At 45.0% G+C, this 18682-nt stretch overlaps 1 protein-coding gene across 1 annotated transcript; it reads left to right on the forward strand.

Moving 5' to 3' along the window:
• Nucleotides 1-13815: 13815 nt before the first annotated feature.
• LOC134398328 (ankyrin repeat domain-containing protein 9-like) lies at nucleotides 13816-14873 on the forward strand. The gene has a single exon (XM_063125607.1). The coding sequence runs from the start codon at nucleotides 13816-13818 to the stop codon at nucleotides 14707-14709; it is 894 nt and encodes a 297-aa protein (XP_062981677.1). The 3' UTR covers nucleotides 14710-14873.
• Nucleotides 14874-18682: the final 3809 nt, after the last annotated feature.

Raw genomic sequence — 18682 nt, forward strand, 5'->3', positions numbered from 1 at the left:
AGCCACTAAAGATCCAAACGCCCTCCTAAAATGTAAGGTTTACACTGCATAGCAAAAAGCCATTAATGAGGGGACAAAACAGACCTCCTTCATGGGTGGGGTGGATTCCAGTGGCTTGGTGCAGCCATTGAAAAGACCCTCCCTAGTTTTTTTTAAAAAATGTTTTTTTTTTTTTTTAAAAAAGGGAAAAACAGGGCAAAACTGCTTGACTTTTCAGTTTCCAGATGTAACTTACACAATAATATTAAGAAATGCCTTTCTAGTCTTATGTTGCTTCAAAACTATGTTGGTAGTGATGGGGATTGCCTGCTGCTTTCTAGACAAATTTCTATACATTTTTCAGAGATACTGAATATGGAGAATTTTTACTGACTTACACCATTTCTCCAGCTGACAAATGGTTTTGTTTCCTTCTTTTTGGGTCAATGCATTTCTTGCATATGCCCATCTACATCCTAGATTCTAGGAAAGCCATATATGGCACTGTTGTGTAAAGTTAATATGTCCAATTGTCTTTTCAATTAATGTATGGGTTGAGAAGCCACAACATATTTTGACTTTTCAACACATGTAATTGCATCAAAATAAAAAGATGTGCAATTTCATGTGGAATGGAGTGCAAATATTTGGTCAAGGAAATTATTTAAATTTAACAGAGTTGTCACGTGAGACTACCCGTCTGACCTCTGGTAATTAAGACAGAATATCAGGAGCTAATGCTCACAGTGTTACTACTGCACCCACCGTTAGAAATCCTATTCCAGTAGTCATGCCTGTTCTGATGAGAAAACTCGAGGTGGCTTTGGCTGTACTTCTCACAAAGAAAGTTTGTAATTCCATGGCTCAAAGCACAAACCTTGGTAACTCTTAAATGTTTTGCCTTTAACGGCCTCAGCTTTTTTGGCCACCTGAGTTCTTTCCATTTCCTTTCCTTTTTTGCAAGGGGTGTGGAATGAGGATTCAGTCCAGAAAAATGGCATTGGGCAAAAGCCCCACTGCTCTGATGCAATTTAGCACTCACCCACTCTGCTTTTGCTTGCTTTATTTTTATTTTACAGTCAATAGATCCAGTTGCAGATCTCTTGCATAATATGTAGTTTTGCCTTTATAATTAAAGCAATAGCTCTACTCCTGATGGATTGTAACAAATAATTGCACAATTTTGTACTCTAGTTAACAAATGCATGGAAATTTGTTTGTATATTTATTACATTTATCCTTTTCTTCCTCCAGCAGCTCACAGTGGCTTACTTATATTTTCAAGATTGTACTGTGGGTTTTCTCAATGACAGTTTGATCCTCATAGTATCACCAACAAAATGGTGTTACATACCTTTTTGACTTTTCCCTGAAACTATAGAAACTCCTTGGAGTGTATGTGTAAATAGCTGCTAAAAGAAACTAAGGCCTTAGCTAGACCTACCGGATAATCCTGGATGGAGGAGGGGTGATCTCGCATTGCAATTAATGCGAGATCTCGCCCTCGTTTACACGTAAGGCGAGATCTCACCCTCGTTTACACACAAGGCGCAGCGACCTCCAGAAGAGAGGCGTCGCGCTCACCATTTTAAAAATTATTTTCAAAGACGGAGCGCACGAACGCTCGTGCACAAAGGTAAGGCTTTTTTTAAAAAAATTAAGTCATTACCCCGCACCCCCCACCCTATCCCCGATGGGCGGCTCCTGGCTCTGCGTGAGTAAACCCGTGGAAACGGGCCACACACTCTGCGGTCTCAGCCGAAGACCGTGGAAAAACCGGGCCCAAAGTATAGGGCTGTATCCCAGGGCCAGGGAGGGATGATCCCTCCCTGATCCCAGGATCCCCTGTGCGTCATGTGGACGCACAGGGACGATCCCGGAGTTCGCCCCTGGATAAACGCTGGTCTAGCTAAGGCCTAATATTAATATGGCTGTTGAAATTTAATATGTAGAGCCAAACCATAGCTATTGTAGCCAACAAGCAGCTGTTTTGAAAGTGTGGACTCTACTATCTTATTACATTCTCTACCCCAATGTTTAAGTCTCATTGGATGAATAATCCCATTCATTAAACAAAAAACCTACGGTTTACAAAACAACGCTCTAGTGTTTTCAACCAAGCAGGGAAATTGGGAGTTAAGGCTCACCAGCCTTAACGCCACATCCTCCCTAAGTAGAGGCAGAAAGTGCCAGTGAAATTCTCATTCTCCCAAAGCAGATAAACCATGGGAACAGGATGGAGAATAGGATATGAGAGGTGAATGTGAGGTTGTGGAAAACTGATGACGAACAGCTTAGGACCACCTACTTTTCTTTTTTTATTTAGAGCAGCCCTTCCCCAACCTGGTGCCCTCCAAAAGTGTTGGACTACAACTCCCATCACTGCAAGTCAGTATGCCCGATAGTCAGGAATGTTGTGTGTATATGTCTGATCATTTTGACACTATCTTTGAACACGTGTACAATATCCAGGAAGTTGCACAAATGGGGGAGGAGGAGGACTGGTCTATTTAGTCTTGGTTACAGGGATCTTTGAGTCTCTTGGTACTAAGATTGTCCAGTTTATTGTTTTTTGGACTTCTTGTTTTGATTTTCTTGTATTTTTCTGTTTTATGTAATTGTTGCCCTGATCAAACCATGTGCCAAGGGCTGTTCAAAAACTTCAGCTAATGTTGTCACTCAGTCAAAAGATAGACAAATGGTTTTGTGTGAATTAGAGAACCAAGAGTGGAACTGTAGAGAAATTTTGGGACTGATGTCAATTAATAAATAGTTGTGATGTGTGTGTGTGTGTAGGTAGGTGTGTGTAGGCATATTAGTGATGAAGATGCCTACAAATAGGGGAAATCTGAAAATACCCCGTTAAAACCCCTTGTCTGATGTAGAAAAGTGCCCAACTACCCAGAAATACTCTGATCCCTTTCCCCCTTCCCCCTCCTTGCTTTTGAATTTGGAGACACAGAAAGCCTCTTGGCCAGCTGCTCAAGGCTGTCCTGATCTCTTGGCTCCTCATCTGCCATGGTCACATGTTGCTTTTTCCTTAAACACGTCTGCTTTGTGTTTAGGAACGAGGCTGTGTAACGCAGACATGAAGGCGCATTGCTTCATTGCTTATCACCTAGCTCCCTGACTGGGCATTTTGGAAGGGTCAGTTCCAAAAGGGTCAGTTCATCCCAAGATAAGGCACTTGGATCTATGGTACCTAAAGTCATCTTTGTTTGACCATTCAGTCCAGAATACAGGGGAGACTTGAAATGAGCTACATCATAGTTCTGCACTGCATTTCCATTGACCTGAATGCTCTGCACTTTTCTAGAAAGGACAGCTAGCAATTTCTTTCTACCTACTTATGCTTCTGGGAGTTCTCCCTGACCTTGCATCTCTAAGTAGAAGGTTTGGTCTAGGTCCTGATAAGGAAAGAGGGCTTTAAGAACCACTCTCATCCACTCTTGGCAACTGGCATTTCTCAGGTGGTTCATGTTGATGCTGTGTTCTGCAGCATCTCCTGGGGAGGCACTAATTCTTGCCAATTGGGTCAAGTCTACTGCATTTACAGTGGGATAGCTTTGCCAGACATTGGCTAGCCAGGCCACAACTGTGTCTCCATTGAGGGGCCCTGATTGGTCAGCAATGGCTTTGGCCTGACTAGGAGCCCATTGACTGGCCTCCGTGTCGGTTTCTCTGGGAATCCTGCCATTGGCAGAGGTTTTCTATACAACCATGTTTGTGACTGGGGCCATGGACTGTGGATCCTGCCATTCTGGGTTAACTAGACTTTCTGGCCAGGTTTCCAGGGTTGCTGCACTCTGGGGTGGAGGAAAAATTTCATAATCTTCCAGCCCTTCAATTCGCACAGCGGGAATTACACCTTGGTGCACTTTCAGCTTTGCTTTTAATGCTTGGATCTGTTTCGCACAGTGCTCATGACTAGTGCTTGCTTTGGCTTGCGTCTGTGGCTAAGTAAGGCGATTCTTACTCAAAGAAATCTACACCATTGAATAGGATAACACCACAATGGAATATTTATTGAGGTTCAAACAAAGGAAATTAGCTGAGCAAGTTGAGGCTTAAAAGTAGTTTCAAGACTGAAAAATAGACTTTCTGAGAGCTTCACCACAACAGCCTTATAGTCTGTTGTCGGGGCAAATTGCATGCAAAGGACATATATGATGCCAACCTTATAGTCTGCTGTTGCTGCGAATCACTCTGATGATGTTGACCATGTCCTGCGGTTGTCCCTCCCCACCGCTTTTAGCAAAGTATTTTGCTCCATGGGAAGTCTGGTTCTTCTGGGAATGTGCTCAAACTTCAAAGTGTATTTTCAATCCCTGTTTTCAATCCAATGCTTGGTGGGCAAGTTTTCAAGGGGTGGTATTTCTGGCAAAAGAGAGGGGTGTGCCTTTTCTCCAGCGGGTATTTTTAAATTTCTATTCAAATCATTTTCTCCTCCTGGTTCCAGGCTGCAGGGTTGAATGAAAGAGAGCTTTGGTCTATAAGCTCCAAAGGGTTTAAGGGGAGGAAAATTTTAAAAATCATTAAAAATCAACGGCTGACCCAACTGGATTCAAGTTTGGTATGCTGAAAGCCCTCCTTGATCTTTTATGATTTTTATATGGAAATTAAACAAATGCTTACATCTGCATACATTTTAAAGATAAAGAGATCAAACTCGGGACAGTAATAGCTATTAAGGAGGGCTTACAGCATAATGAATTTGAATCGGATTGGGTCATCTGTTGATTTTTTAAATTTCCCCCCCTTAAATCCTTTCCCTCGTAGTTCTCTAATGCGAAGGATCATAGGAGTGCAGTTCCATTCCTTTGATCATGTGAAGCGGAGTGGGGGATGGCAGGAGACACAAACGGGGAAGCAGAGACAGAAACGAGCACAATGGGGGAATGCTAAACACAGGGAGGAAACCGAGTGTGATCAGTGCTCTTCATCCCATCCAAGCAAGGATAGTTTCAGAAAGACCCACGTCACTGATGGTATCCATGTAATTTTTATGTTCACACACGCACACTCCTGAACAGCATGGGATCTCACCCAGAAAAGCAGCTGCAATCAGATATGTGTGAATGGGGCCAGTTAGTGTTGCGGAGTGAATGGGCTATCCGTCAAGGCTCTCGTTCCATCTGTTTGGATTAGCACTGGTTACCCACTGGGTGTTCTGGACCCATTTGGTATAGGTTCTGAGGTTCAAAAGGATCAAATTTACAAATGTCACTGCTTTCTTATAGATCAGTGGTTCCCAAACTTTTTCAGGTAACTGCCCTCTTGGTTCCACAAACTCATGCCCAATGCCCCCTACCCTACCCTATAAAAATCATTATTCAGAATAGCGGGTTTCAACGACCCACTAAGGAAGATAATAACAATAAAATTCAAAACTGTAACAATTAATTGAATATTTATTCAAAATCCAATTACATTTTTTTTAGTTTATTCAATTAAACATAATTGATGAACTTGATCCAGTGATATCATCTTTTCAAAGTCTTGATAGTCATTTAGCAAGAATATTAGATATCACACTTAGTAACTAGGGTAGAGTACCTCACTATTCCGTAAATTCTTAACGTGATGGATGGGCTTGATGAAGTGATACCAGTTTCCCAATGTCTGGTTTAAAGTCACTTATCATGAGTCTTAAATCACCACATCTAGTAATCTGAAGTTGATTTCTTTGCTTGGAGAGAAGTTGGCAGACCACACTATTCCACCAAATATGTTGAAAATGCAACCAGGAGCTTCTGAACCACTTTCCATAGTGCAAGATAGTGATCCGACATTTCCTTCTGTAACCAAAACTCCTGGTATGATTTCTTAAACTTTGGCTTTTGTAGCTCAGTTGGCCCCTTTAAATGGGAAGCACCCACCACAGGCTTACCGGGGGAGGGAAAAGAGAGCGAACACCTCTGTTTTGCAGCCGGTGTGGCGGGGCACACCAACCAGGAAATGGCCTTAGCTAGACCTAAGGTTTATCCCGGGATTGTCCCAGGATCATCCCTGCCTGCTCCCGGGATCCCCTCTGTGACATTTACATGAACAGGATTGACCCTAGGACTGTCCCCGGATAAACCTTAGGTCTAGCTAAGGCCTATGTCTCTTTATTAGCGTTTTGGTGCTTTTGAAACATTTCAATTTACCATTAAAAGGACTCTTCTTAAATGGCATTAATACATGTGTGGATTCTTCCCTTGTATGACTTGGGATCAAACTACCTTCTCCCATAAAAATGACCCTGGGTTTTAAGACCTTCTGGAGAGGCACTTCTTGGAAAAGACCACCTCAAGTGCCCCCTTGCCCCTTAACGCCCCCTATGCAATCCCACCGCCCCCAAGGGGGAGGTACCGCCCACTTTGGGAACCACTGCTCTAGATGGTATAAAACCCCTCAGGTTTTGAGAGTCAGGGCCCATCTGTTGCATGATAGTGGTAGCATGGAGAGTGTACAAGTCTATTAAAAGCACAGTACACCACATCAGTAACCGAGAGAGAGAGAGAGAGAGAAAGAGAGAGAAGAGATCTCCCAAGTAACTAAGGGAGAACCTTTCCTCAAACAATAATGTGCAAAGTCCCTACTAGAGCACTGGGTGATGGAGAAAGGTAGTTGCCCTTGGAAACCAGAATGTTTTAAAACTGGGGATCCAGTTCAAACAATGTGCGAGGCCTATGTAGATGTGTATACAAAGCAATTACCTCGTGGAAGCCAAAAAGAAGATCTTGCTGCTCAGCCATTGTGGGGTCCATTTCTGGATATGCAAAGCTCAGTCAAAGACTGGAAACAGTAAGAAGAGTACAAAGAAAAGTGTACAAAATTAGAGAAGAAAAGCCGAAGTTTAGCAAATAGATTAGAAAGAATGGAGTGTGATTCTGTAGCTGAACATGTTAAAATAGCCGCCCTTATCAAAGTTGCCCCCAAAAGTAAAGATCAATGTAAGGCAGCAGCAGAGCAATCACAGTTTAAGATCAGCCAACTCCAAGCCCAGCTTGACCAAGCGCAAGCAGCCGCCCACTTCCTAGTGGATCAAAACCGGCAAGCCAAGGCGAGCGCTAGTCACGAGCACTGTGAGAAGCAGATGCAAGCATTAAAAGCAAAGCTGAAAGTGCACCAAGGCGACTGTGTGAACATAGTGCTGGATAATGGACCCTTGGTCTGATTCTGCATGGTTTTTATTATGTTCTTATGAGATGCAAATATTTGATCATTTAATTAGTGAGGGCTTGTAATGGATGCATTCAGCTGAAAAATCCATGCTCTACTCAGGTTGAGCACTCTTATTATATATCCTTACCTGAATACCCTGTAAGTAGGCCTTTTATGCTGCTGGGGCTGCATCAGTCCTGCTGTTGTCGCTCTTGGCTGTGTGGATTGGCATGGAACCACAGAGGTACCACCTCTGCACTGCTTCCTGGATGCAATATCGCAGACATATGTCTTTTCCAGCCCTGCTACCTGGAGATATGTTAGTACAGTAGCTTAACATTTGTAATGGATCATAGGATATGTGTTAACAATATTTTGACTTATTTATTTTATGGTTATCAGACTATTTGACAGGTTTTGCTTTGGATGTAGTATGTATAACACATTCTTCTGGCACTGCATGTAGAACACATACTTCTGGCACGGAGCAAAGGATGCTAATTTCCATAACACACATTTACGAATGATTCAGGAATTTTAAATTTGTTTCTTACTGTTAGTTGCAGAACTCAGGGTGCTTTAAATTATTATTATTATTATTATTATTATTATTATTATTATTTATTTATTTATTTATTTATTTATTTATTTATATAGCACCATCAATGTACATGGTGCTGTACAGATAACACAGTAAATAGCAAGACCCTGCCGCATAGGCTTACAATCTAATTCACCCTAACTGCCACAATGTATACTAAGTATACTAGACAACCTGACAACGAATGCCTAGAGGCCAATATTCACAAGCGTCTGGGCACTGCACTTGCTCTGAGCAGGTCAGTGTACTGGATCAGAGTAGTTGTTTGACCTGTCTGAAGGAGTACTTGAGATGGTGTACCTGGTGACCTGCCCTTTGTGAAGATATGCTGATACAGAATAGGCCATGTAGCCTAAACTAGTAGTAACACTTAATCTTTTCAAGTAAATATATTTCCTAGCCCCTCTACCAGGGAAACTTGCTATGGGAAATGCTAAGGCCTGAACCGCATGCAAACAGTGTGCTCTACCACTGAGCTATGGGACTTCTCGTATTTGCTGGTGGTGCTATTTTCTATAATCTACAATGCACCTTGGAAAGGAACCAGAGGCTGACCAACTGTACGGATCTGCCAGGACAAGTCCAGAAAACGTGCAGCCAAACCGGTTCCAGGGGGGAAATTTTATTTTTATTAAAATGTCTGGGGAAAAGGGGCCCCAGGTCACGGGTCTTTCAAGCCTTCGTAAAGTGTGCAGATGGGCTACGCTATTAGCATAGGTGGGATGATATCTGCGCATGCAGATATCTTCCCAGTTACGCTACTAGAGTAGCCCATCTGGCAGAAGAAAACCCCCAGATCGCCATGCGGCAGGCGCTGAAACAGAAACAGGCCTTCCCCAGCCCATCCAGCCTTCTGCTGGGTCATCGCCATGGCAATGTCCCAGCAGCCCCGATCACCACGTGAGAAGGGCTGGGGCCGCCTGTTTCTGGAAATGAGCCTTCCCCAGCCCCTGCCATAACCTTCCGGGCTTCTGCTGGATCGTTGGGCAGGTAAGAGGCTGGCATCTGCTAGCACTTCCACTCTGGTATCTGCTAGCAGGAGCTAAAAAAAAAGTCTTCTCCTTCTCTCCACCTCCCCTGCCACATAGAGGTTTCCACGGCCTGCCACCCATGCCTATATTGGAGCCTCCCCCATGCCAATCAGGGCATCCCCAGCCACCCAAATATGGAAGCAAGAGGCGGGGGGGAGGAAAGAATTCTCTCCCAGCCCACCATTTGGGCATCTCTGGCCTGCCCCCCCCCACATGCCTATGTCGGGGTCTCCAAGCCATAAGAATCAGGCCTCTCCGCCCCCCTGCCCCACATACCTATCAGTGCAAGCAGTTTCAAGAAACTGTTTTTTAAAAATATATATTTTACTATCCTTTGAGCAAGGCAGCCTCATTCGGCACAGCAAGGCAAAGGTTAACAGCCCTTGCAGATGCCGTTCTGGTATTTTTCCGGGCCTGCGCTGTTGCTGGTCCTTGTTGACCTCTTCCTCCTCCTGCTGCAGTTTTTGCAGGAGCCAGGTGGGCAGGCTTGTGGCTGCCTTAGCGAAGGCAAGATTCAGGTGAAGAGGAGAGGCTTGGCGTGTTCCAACATTTTTAACTGGCAGTTGGGAGGGCACCAGGTTATGGCTGGCTGGCTTAGAGGAAGACTGGCTGGGACTCATAGGTTTCAACTAGGGGTGTGCACAGACCCCCCGCTCCGCTTCACTTGCAGATCCGCCATTTTCCGGATCGGGCCGCTCCACCCCGCCCCCGCTCCGCCCACTTCCGCTCCGCTCCGCCCGGAGCTCCGGATCCAGATCCGGAGCTCCGTTTCCCCCCCCCCATAGGCTTGCATTGAAAGCTAAAAAATTATACAACTTTTTTTCTGTTCAAGTTAGAAACCTCATGTTTGGCACCATGACACCTCATGGGGATATACACACGCACGCCAAGTTTCAAAGCAATCCCATCATCCCCTGATTTTTGGCAAATTTTTGAAAATCGGGCACCCCACACACAACATCCCTGCGAGGTGGGCAGGGGAGGAGGGAGGGAAGGCAGGCAGGCATGCAGCTGGCATTTCTGGGGGCATAAGGAAGTGAGCCAAGGATAAGCCAGTAATGCATATAAAATGGAATAAATCAATCAATAAACAAAGGAGGGGTGGAATTAAAAGCAGCAGTGTTGCTGAATAAACAGCAAGAAGAATTTTTTTAAAAAGGCTATATCTGTCTTTTACCAGCATTAGGGGGACGTGCCCGGGGGAGGGGGAAGTAGCTGCCAGTTCAAGACACTGACAGCCACCAACAGCTCTGAGAAGAAGTAAAACGCTCACTTCGACTCATAACAGGCATTGCTCCACCACTGAAAAGTGACCATTCACTTCAACTCATGATAGGCATTGCTCCACCGTTTTACTCTCTTTGGAAGGCTCTAATGGCCTTCCAGTGCAGGAGAGAGTGGGGGCACGTCCACAATGAGATGCCCTAGGGGAGCTCATCCCCTTGCACCACATCGATTCAGTTGTTCCCCAAGGTTAGGGTGGGGAGCAGTGCTGTGTTTCTATCTCTTATTCTTGGCTTAGTATATGATTTCAGGTTGTGTTTGTGCATTTGGTGGGGCTACTGTGTTAAAAAACACGGGGAAAAGCCCGTTCAGATGAAGAAAGAGAAGTTTCCCAGAATCCCAAGTTACCTGTTTTGCCTATGCCCTCCTCCAACTTTGGGATCATCATGACCGGGAGCTGACTCTGCCCCTCAGCCCTTTGAAAAAGGTATTTTTCCCGCCGATTTTTTAAAAACTTCTAGCCCGCGACCCGTACGATGCAGAAAGTTGAGAGTGGTCTCAAAATGACCCCCATCCACGACTCTCTGTGCACAAGAATTTTCAGAACGATAGCTTAAACCCCCCCCAGTTATCCCCGATTCTTTCCCTCAATGCAATCCTATGGGCGAAAAGCCGAAAATGCAGTTTGAGCCGCGCGGTTGACCCGATTTTCACAAAAATATAACCTGCGACCCGTACGATGCAGAAAGTTGAGAGTGGTCTCAAAATGACCCCCATCCACGACTCTCTGTGCACAAGAATTTTCAGAATGATAGCTTAAACCCCCTCCCCAGTTATCCCCGATTCTTTCCCTCAATGCAATCCTATGGGCGAAAAGCCAAACGCCGTTTGAGCCGCGCGGTTGACCCGATTTTCACAAAAATATAGCACGCGACCCAGACAATGCAGAGAGGTGAGAGTGGTCTCAAAATGACCCCCATCCACGACTCTCTGTGCACAAGAATTTTCAGAATGATAGCTTCAAAAACAACGTAGTTATGCGCGATTATTTGCCGCAATGCAATCCTATGGCGAAATGTTTTCAAGATGGCGACCGGAGCGCTCCGCCTGAACTCGGAGCTCCGAAAAATGGGCGCTTCTCTTCGCCTTGCTTCTAGGGGGTCCGCGGTCCGCTCCTACTCCGCCTCTGGGTAAGGCGGAGCAGGCCAATCCGCTACTGCTTCTACGCTCCTAATCGGAGCGGAGCACATCCCTAGTTTCAACACCCCTTCCTTCCTTGTTTCCTAATTGCATTTTTTAATATTGTATTTGTGTAATGCATTTTGTTTTAATTATAATGAATTGCCCAGAGAGCTTTACTGGGAGCTAGTTTGTGGCATTTTCTAGGATTTATCACACAATCCTATGTGTGTTTACTTAGAAGTAAGTCCCACAGTTGGCAATTGGGAGGGCCCTAGGTTGGGGAGGCTGTTTTTGAGGAAGACTGCCTGGCACTGGTACAGATAGGTTTGAACACCCCTTATCAGCAAGCTCCCTTCCTCGATCCCTAATTGCATTTTATATATATATATTGCAACTGCCCCGAGAATTGGTTGGCCATTGGTTTGTGGCGTTTTCTATGGTTCATCGCAATCTTATCCACATTTACTTTGAAGCAAGTCCCAACATGTTTAACTGGCCCCAGGTTGGGGAAGGCTGGTTTAGAGGAAGACTGGCTGGGATTGGTAGCCTTTACCAGCAAGATTCCTTCCTCGTTTCCTAATTGCATTTTTAAAAAATCCTTTTTTATATTTTATCATGTATTATGTTGTTTTAATTGTACTGAAATGCCTAGAGAGCTTTGTTGAGAGTTGGTTTGTGGCATTTTCTGGTTTGGGTCCAGATCGACCCAAACTGCTTCGGGCCCGATCCAGAAGGTCTGGATCGAGATCTGAAGCAGTTTGGGGGGGGGGTCATGCACAGCCCTAGTCTGAACATGTAGAGAGTCGTACTAGGTCTGTCTGTGCCTTGAATGGGTGGCAGAATCCATCCTTCTTTCCACCATATACTCTGGATGCTTGGTGGAGAGAAATGGATTCATTCCTGGCTCCATCAGAACTTCCCAAGGATCAAGAGGATCCAATCATCCTGTTTAAACGTATTCAACTGCAAAGCACAAGCCTCTATGGATGAACTGTGGTGCGTTTCCTTGGCTGCTACATAGTGAGGAATGGGTCTCTAGGGATCGAGATATTGACCAGTATTCAAGTCCATTTAGGGGAGTGAAAAGCCTAGTCCAGGGTCAGGCAACTTGATGCCCTCTGGATATTTTGGACTACAACTCCCACAGTCCCTTACCATTGGCCATGCTGTCTGGGGGCCTATGAAGGTTGTAAATAACTGAGGGGGTTCCTTAACCTGGCTTATAGCGTAGCAATGGGGGTACTAAGTACTGGAATACAATATATGAATAGGAAGACGTACACAACAAGATAAACACTTTGTAGGAGAATAATAATCTAGAATCCTTTGTGCAAGAGAGAAATGGTGCAGGAAGGAACAGCTGAAAACAGCCTCCCTCAGCCAAATCAACAAGACGTTGCCTTTTTCCCATTGAATTGTTATGTCCACTTAAGGAAGAGTAAAAAATCTTGCTAATAAAAGGAAGGAGCCCTTGGACGCCAAGTACATTAGAGCTTGGCATGCTGCATCATTTCTGTACTGCACGGATAGAGTAGAGGAAATAGACTTAATAAGTTTCTTTTATCAGGCCTTTAAGATCTCTAACAGCAGCTCTGTAAGAGGGGAAGGTCCATGCCAAGATTTTGGATCTGTTTCTGCTCTTTGCAGCAAGATACAATGCTGCGTTTCGCAGCATGCTCAGTCATGCTGACAGGGGCTTATGGGAGCTGAAGTACAAAACATCTGGAAATTTACTTTCTGCCCTCCTCTCTGTTATAACCCATTCATTTCTTTTGTCTAGCCCAGGGCCGTGCTAGTACAGAATCCTGAGTACCATGCTTCAAATTTGGGCAGGTCATATGATAGAGCAGGGCAAGTGATATAGCCCTGGAACGTGCCACTACAGATATGCAGATGGGTTGGATTATTTTATGTGCATATTCAAACTTTCAGGGCTAGCCTCAGATCTCTGGCTATTGTAGCCATAAATAGATATGCCTGGACTTTGGAACTGTGATGCAAGCATTGATCAGGTGTAGTAGATAGCTTTGGTTTCTATACATGAGTCATGGGGGAGGGGGGCTGCATCTGTATGGAGAACTGCCTAGACGTGGCATCACTCCCATTCCCCAATAATCCTGGGGGTGAGTAAACATCAGGACGCGCCTCCAGGCCATGGGAATCTGTCGCAGTGTTTATTGCAGCACAGCATCTGCATAGATGGGGCCCTGGCTGCAGGCAGAAAATTGCTTCCCTTGCAGAGCAAATTACACCCCCCCACCCACACACACACGCACACACATCGCTCTCATTTCACCTATGAAATCGGAGCTCTGGGTATTCCGCTAACCTGTGTGCCATTGGGAAGGAACGGACTGCCTTGACTGCCTGCTTGCCCGGCAATGGTTAACTGAGCGGGCGAGATTGTGCTTATCTCAACAAAGCCACCCGCAGTGAGAAAGGGAAAAACAATGAATGGGTGGAGATGAACAGCCCGTCAGAGAACAGCTATGCATTCTGGCTAGTGCAGTCCAGGCTGCTGCAATGACAGCCTGAAGGTTGCAGCAGCCTCTGGAATCTGCATTCAAATTGAACATCTGCCTTTCACTGAAGGTGGGGGGGGGCTTCTTTTTATTTGCACAAAGCGACTTGCTCCTCGGTTCTCAAGACATGGCCAGTAGCAACCAGGCCAGTTTACAGGAAGCCCAGAGCAGCCATTGCAAATTCTTATCCTACATGTTCTACCAGGCTGTTCGAGATCACAAGCCCGTGTGGATGCTGGAGGACATGAGGACTATGGAGTATTTCTACTGGGAGGAAAATGCCAGCCAGAGGACCTATTCACCTTCTGAAGCCCTGCTCTATGCTGTGGTGCACAATCACCTGCCTTATGCCCAGTACCTGCTGTCTCATTTTCCAGAGGAGGCTCTCAAAGTCCCCGGGGAGCATTTCTGCTATTGCCCATCCTCTGCCCCTCACTTAGCCATGGCTGTCACCTACGACCGGAGAGACATCTTGGGGCTCATCATCAGCATGGCACACAAGCAGCCCAGCCTGAACTCCTACATCAACAGGACCGGCTGCTTTCACCTGGAAGACGGGAAGACCCCTCTGCATCTCGCCTGCGAGCTGCTGAGGTCGGAGACCGTCCTCATCCTCCTCGGAAACGGGGCCTCACCCCAGATAGAGGACGGCAAAGGACTCACCCCACTGGACGTCATCCTGGAGCAGATGTGGGACTCCAAAGTCAACGTGGGGTCCAAAAAGCTCTGCCTCGATTACCTCTTGCTGTTCATGCCAAACCCCCGCTTCAAGATGCAGAAGGTCCTGAAGGAGCATCCGGAGCACTGGACGGTCCTGCTAGGGGAGGACAAGTTCAGCAGCCTGGTGGGAAAGGTACCTGCATCTTTATACCTGCAAGCTATGCAAACCATCCTCCGGATTCTTCCACCCTCCCATTTCCCTCAAAGCATCCAGAAACTACCGATACCTCAGGCACTAAAGCCCCTTCCTTTCTTGGGCAAACAGCATCCGACAAAAAATGGGGTAAATGTTTTTCCATGATTTTGGTTGTTGTTGTTTTCTAAATATCAAATTCAAATGTAACTTGTTCAGGCTGGATTTTCAAGGGTGATTTGTCCTGCAATCTGAACGCCAATGTAATTTTACTTGTGTTTAATAGGACTACTTTCAGGTATGTCAGAGAAGGACTGCTGCCTTATGGGAATTTGCTGACCAGTCTCCAACAAAATCTGGGCAGTTATTTGTCTCTGATGCCACTGAAAATCCTAACCACGAAATATTTTATTAAATGCAATCGTTGTATTTTTCATTGTTAGGGTGACCATATGGAAAGGAGGACAAGGCTCCTGTATCTTTAACAGTTTTAAAGAAAAGGGAATTTCAGCAGGTGTCATTTGTATGCATGCAGCACCTGGGGAAATGCCCTCTTCATCACAACAGTTAAAGTTGCAGGAGCCCTGCCCTCTTTAGTATCTGGTCATGCTAGGCAGGGCTTCTGAATCTTTAACTGTTGTAATGAAGAGGGGATTGCACCAGGTGCTGCATGCATACAAATGACACCTGCTGAAATCCCCTTTTCAATGCAACTGTGAAAGATACAGAAGCCCTGTCCTCCTTTTCATTTGGTCATGCTATCTATTGTTATGAATAATTGGAAGCACGACACTTTCAAAAGGGGGACCCTTCCGTTTGTTTTGTGCATGTGGAAAATTTTATTTATTTATTTATTTATTTAGTACATTTTTATACGGCCCAATAGCCGAAGCTCTCTGGGCGATTCACACTCTGGGCGGTTCACAAATCAAATGGAACTGTTTCCAGTTTACATTTTGCCCATGGAAATCAGTGTAGCAGAAGTCTTGATTTATTATTTGTACTTTATGTAAACAGTCTAAAAACGGCAATGTATTCAGAGGGCATTATATGGACTGGGGTTCCAGTTCTGCACAAACTTTGGCTGCCTAACTTCCACTAACGTCACTGAGATTTAAGCAGCCTGTTTGCAGCATTGCAACCTCTGTGTTCTACCTGATCACTGTGCTGTTTATGTGAGCGCGGGGTGGGTAGGAGCAGGGACTCAGCTGATGCATAATGAACCAGCAGTTAGCATCAAAAATGCCATGGGCCTCAGTATTAGCAGTGCAGTGGTGAGGAGTCCCTCTGGCTGCAAGATTCTGTTATGTCATATAGGGTGACTATATGAAAAGGAGGACAGGGCTCCTGTATTTTAAACAGTTGAATAGAAAAGGGAATTTCAGCAGGTGTTATTTGTATGCATGCAGCCCCTGGTGAAATTCCCTCTTCATCACAACAGTTAAAGCGACAGGAGCCCTGACCTCTTTTGTATCTGGTCACTCTAGTATAGCTCCTTTCCATATGTTCACCCTGATGTCAGCTTAATAAAATGTTGGGCCTCTTAATGAAAAACTGGCAAGAATCATTGTTTTGGAAAGATTGAAGGGCCTCTTGGATATCCACCCAACTGGAATTTCTTTGAAAAGCTGTGTGTGTCAAAAGACCCATTTCCTTTCTGTCAGGAGGGAAAATTGCAAATCACAGAGTGCCTAAGATGCTCCCCCTCCCAATTCCTCTCCATTCAAGGTGTCCCTCTAGTTTCTGGGGTGAAATAATGTTTCTTAGAAATCCGGTTATCTGCATTTGGGGAGTCACTGCAAGGAGGGATGTGCTAGTCATTGCTGGCCCTCCAGGGGGCTGCAGAAGATGTGATGTCGTCCTTACAGTGGCTGAGAACTGCATCACTCTGACAGCCCTGGTAACATAGGAGAACAGGATGCTGCCTGTCCAAGAGGATGAGGCCTTGTGAGTCAACACATGGGAGTCTTCTTTCCAACCAAAGAATTTAGTAAAGTGGCATGTTTGCCTAGAGGCATGTTGCTACCCCTTGTTCCCATCCCCTTATTCCCCCAACCATTGATGTAACCTAGCAAATCAAATGTCCCATCAGCAGCACCACTCCATGGACATGCTTAAGCGCATCCCTGCAACCGTAAGTGCTGATGCTCTGGAACCCACCCGGCATGCTGAGAACGCTGCCCCTCAGTTTCTCTCTTAAATGTAGCTCTGCATCTGATTACAGCACTCTTGTGCAAGTAAATGTGAGAGGTTTGTTGACTTCTGAATTAATATTTAAATGATAGTAGTTATTTCTAAATGTACATCTGTACACAAACGGCGTTTCGCTAGCAGAAGCCAGGTTCCGAACTATGCACAAGAGGAGAATCCGGCTCATGCTATGTTTGAGCAAACACAGTTGTCCAAATGGTTGTGCAGCTGTTACACAACTGTTTCTACAAGTGTTAATGCCCAAGCACTTGCACGATGGGAATATTCAACAGAGCTCTGCTAACGCTATTTGACTTTGTGGAATGACACTGTTGGATACTAGTCAGTTATTGTCAAATGCACATTTTATATAAATGTGTGTCTTCTTCTCCTGTTTTGATCATGTGTAAGTGCCATCTGATCAGATAAACATTTTCAGTTTGGAAAAATACCATTATTAGTATCATCATCATCATCATCATCATCACCACCACCACCCATCTCCTATTGCATTCCAGTTTGCCATTCCACATAATACTGTGCAACAACCCTGTAGCAAACTGAGACTTTTCCCTGCTGAACTTCCATCATGCAGCTATTAAAGGCACAAGAGCACTTTTAAACAAAGCAGATTGGCAACCCTCTTTCCTTGCATGATCTCAACGAGTCCTCCTGAACTTCCCTCTAGCACAGCCTTCCCCAACCTGGTGCCGTCCAGATGTGTTGGACTTCTCATCCCCATATGCTGGCTGGGGATTATGGAAGCTGTAGTCCAGCACATCTTGAGGGGCCTGGGTTGGGGAAGGCTGCTCTAGCTGCATCTCAAAGTTGACAGGCCTGCCTTGGCCTTTCCAATCCTTGTTTTGAAAGGGTGAGTTTCAGAAGAGCCCAAAATGAAGGTCTCTGGGCCACTGCAGCACTCAGGGACATCAGAGTGAGCATCTGCTGAACTTTCCCAGGCAGGTCTTAGAGGTATCAGAGTACATTTCTGATCAAAAAAGACAAAGAGAAAAAAGAGACAAATAATCGCTATCACACACACACCAAATAGAAAATAAAAGTCAGCACAAAATAAAATTCAAGTGATTTGATATCACACACACACACATTTATTTGAATCAAGCAGGGCAGGATCTACACTACTGCTTTAAAGCACTTTAAAGCGCTTTATAACAGTTTTGACAACTGTTGGGGCCCAGGACACACTGCATATACAGGTTTCGAAACGTTTTAAAAGTGCTTTAAAGCGCTTTAAAGCCATAGTGTAGATCCCCCCTCCAGTACTAAAATATGAATAACTTTACAAAGAAAACTGGTAGATAAACATACCAGAACAACGTTTCAACGCTCATTTTTGGCACTTCTTTAGTTGTAAAGTATATTATGTCTCACTGATACATCCTACCCTAGCTTGAGATTATTTTTAGTCTTTGACATCCTATTAAAAAGAAATATCTCCTGTTTTGTTTTACAGATGGTAGCAGCCACAGCAGACAATAGTCACGAGGAATCCCCTAAACTCCCCATGCTGCTGTGTTTGTAGTCTCAGTGGTGTTTTCCTCCCCTGCAGATGAAGAGCTGAAGGGAGATTGATTAGCATAGTTGCTGCTTGAAGAAAGATCTTATAGAAAATCCTGTAGAAAACCCACTAGCCACTTCAGCCACAGCTTTGTATCATCTCCCAAAGGCAGGAATCAGAGATGCTCTTTGCTAACCACTGCAATGGACCTGCAGGACCAGAAGGAGGTTTCTGGGACTTGTTCCCCAGCCTGTCCCAGTCAGACATCAGCTGTTAGAATCTGTAGCCCTGCTGTTCATTTCATTTCTATTGGAGCTGCAGTTCTAATCTGGAGGTCAGAAGAGGAACAAGGAGAACAAGAGTGCAGACATTCTGAGAATACTAGCTAACCTCCAGTAAGCTCTTTTCAGTAATTGCAGAATGGAATGTTGG

This window comes from Elgaria multicarinata, chromosome 4 (genome assembly GCF_023053635.1).
Source record: "Elgaria multicarinata webbii isolate HBS135686 ecotype San Diego chromosome 4, rElgMul1.1.pri, whole genome shotgun sequence".
Lineage (NCBI taxonomy): Eukaryota > Metazoa > Chordata > Lepidosauria > Squamata > Anguidae > Elgaria > Elgaria multicarinata.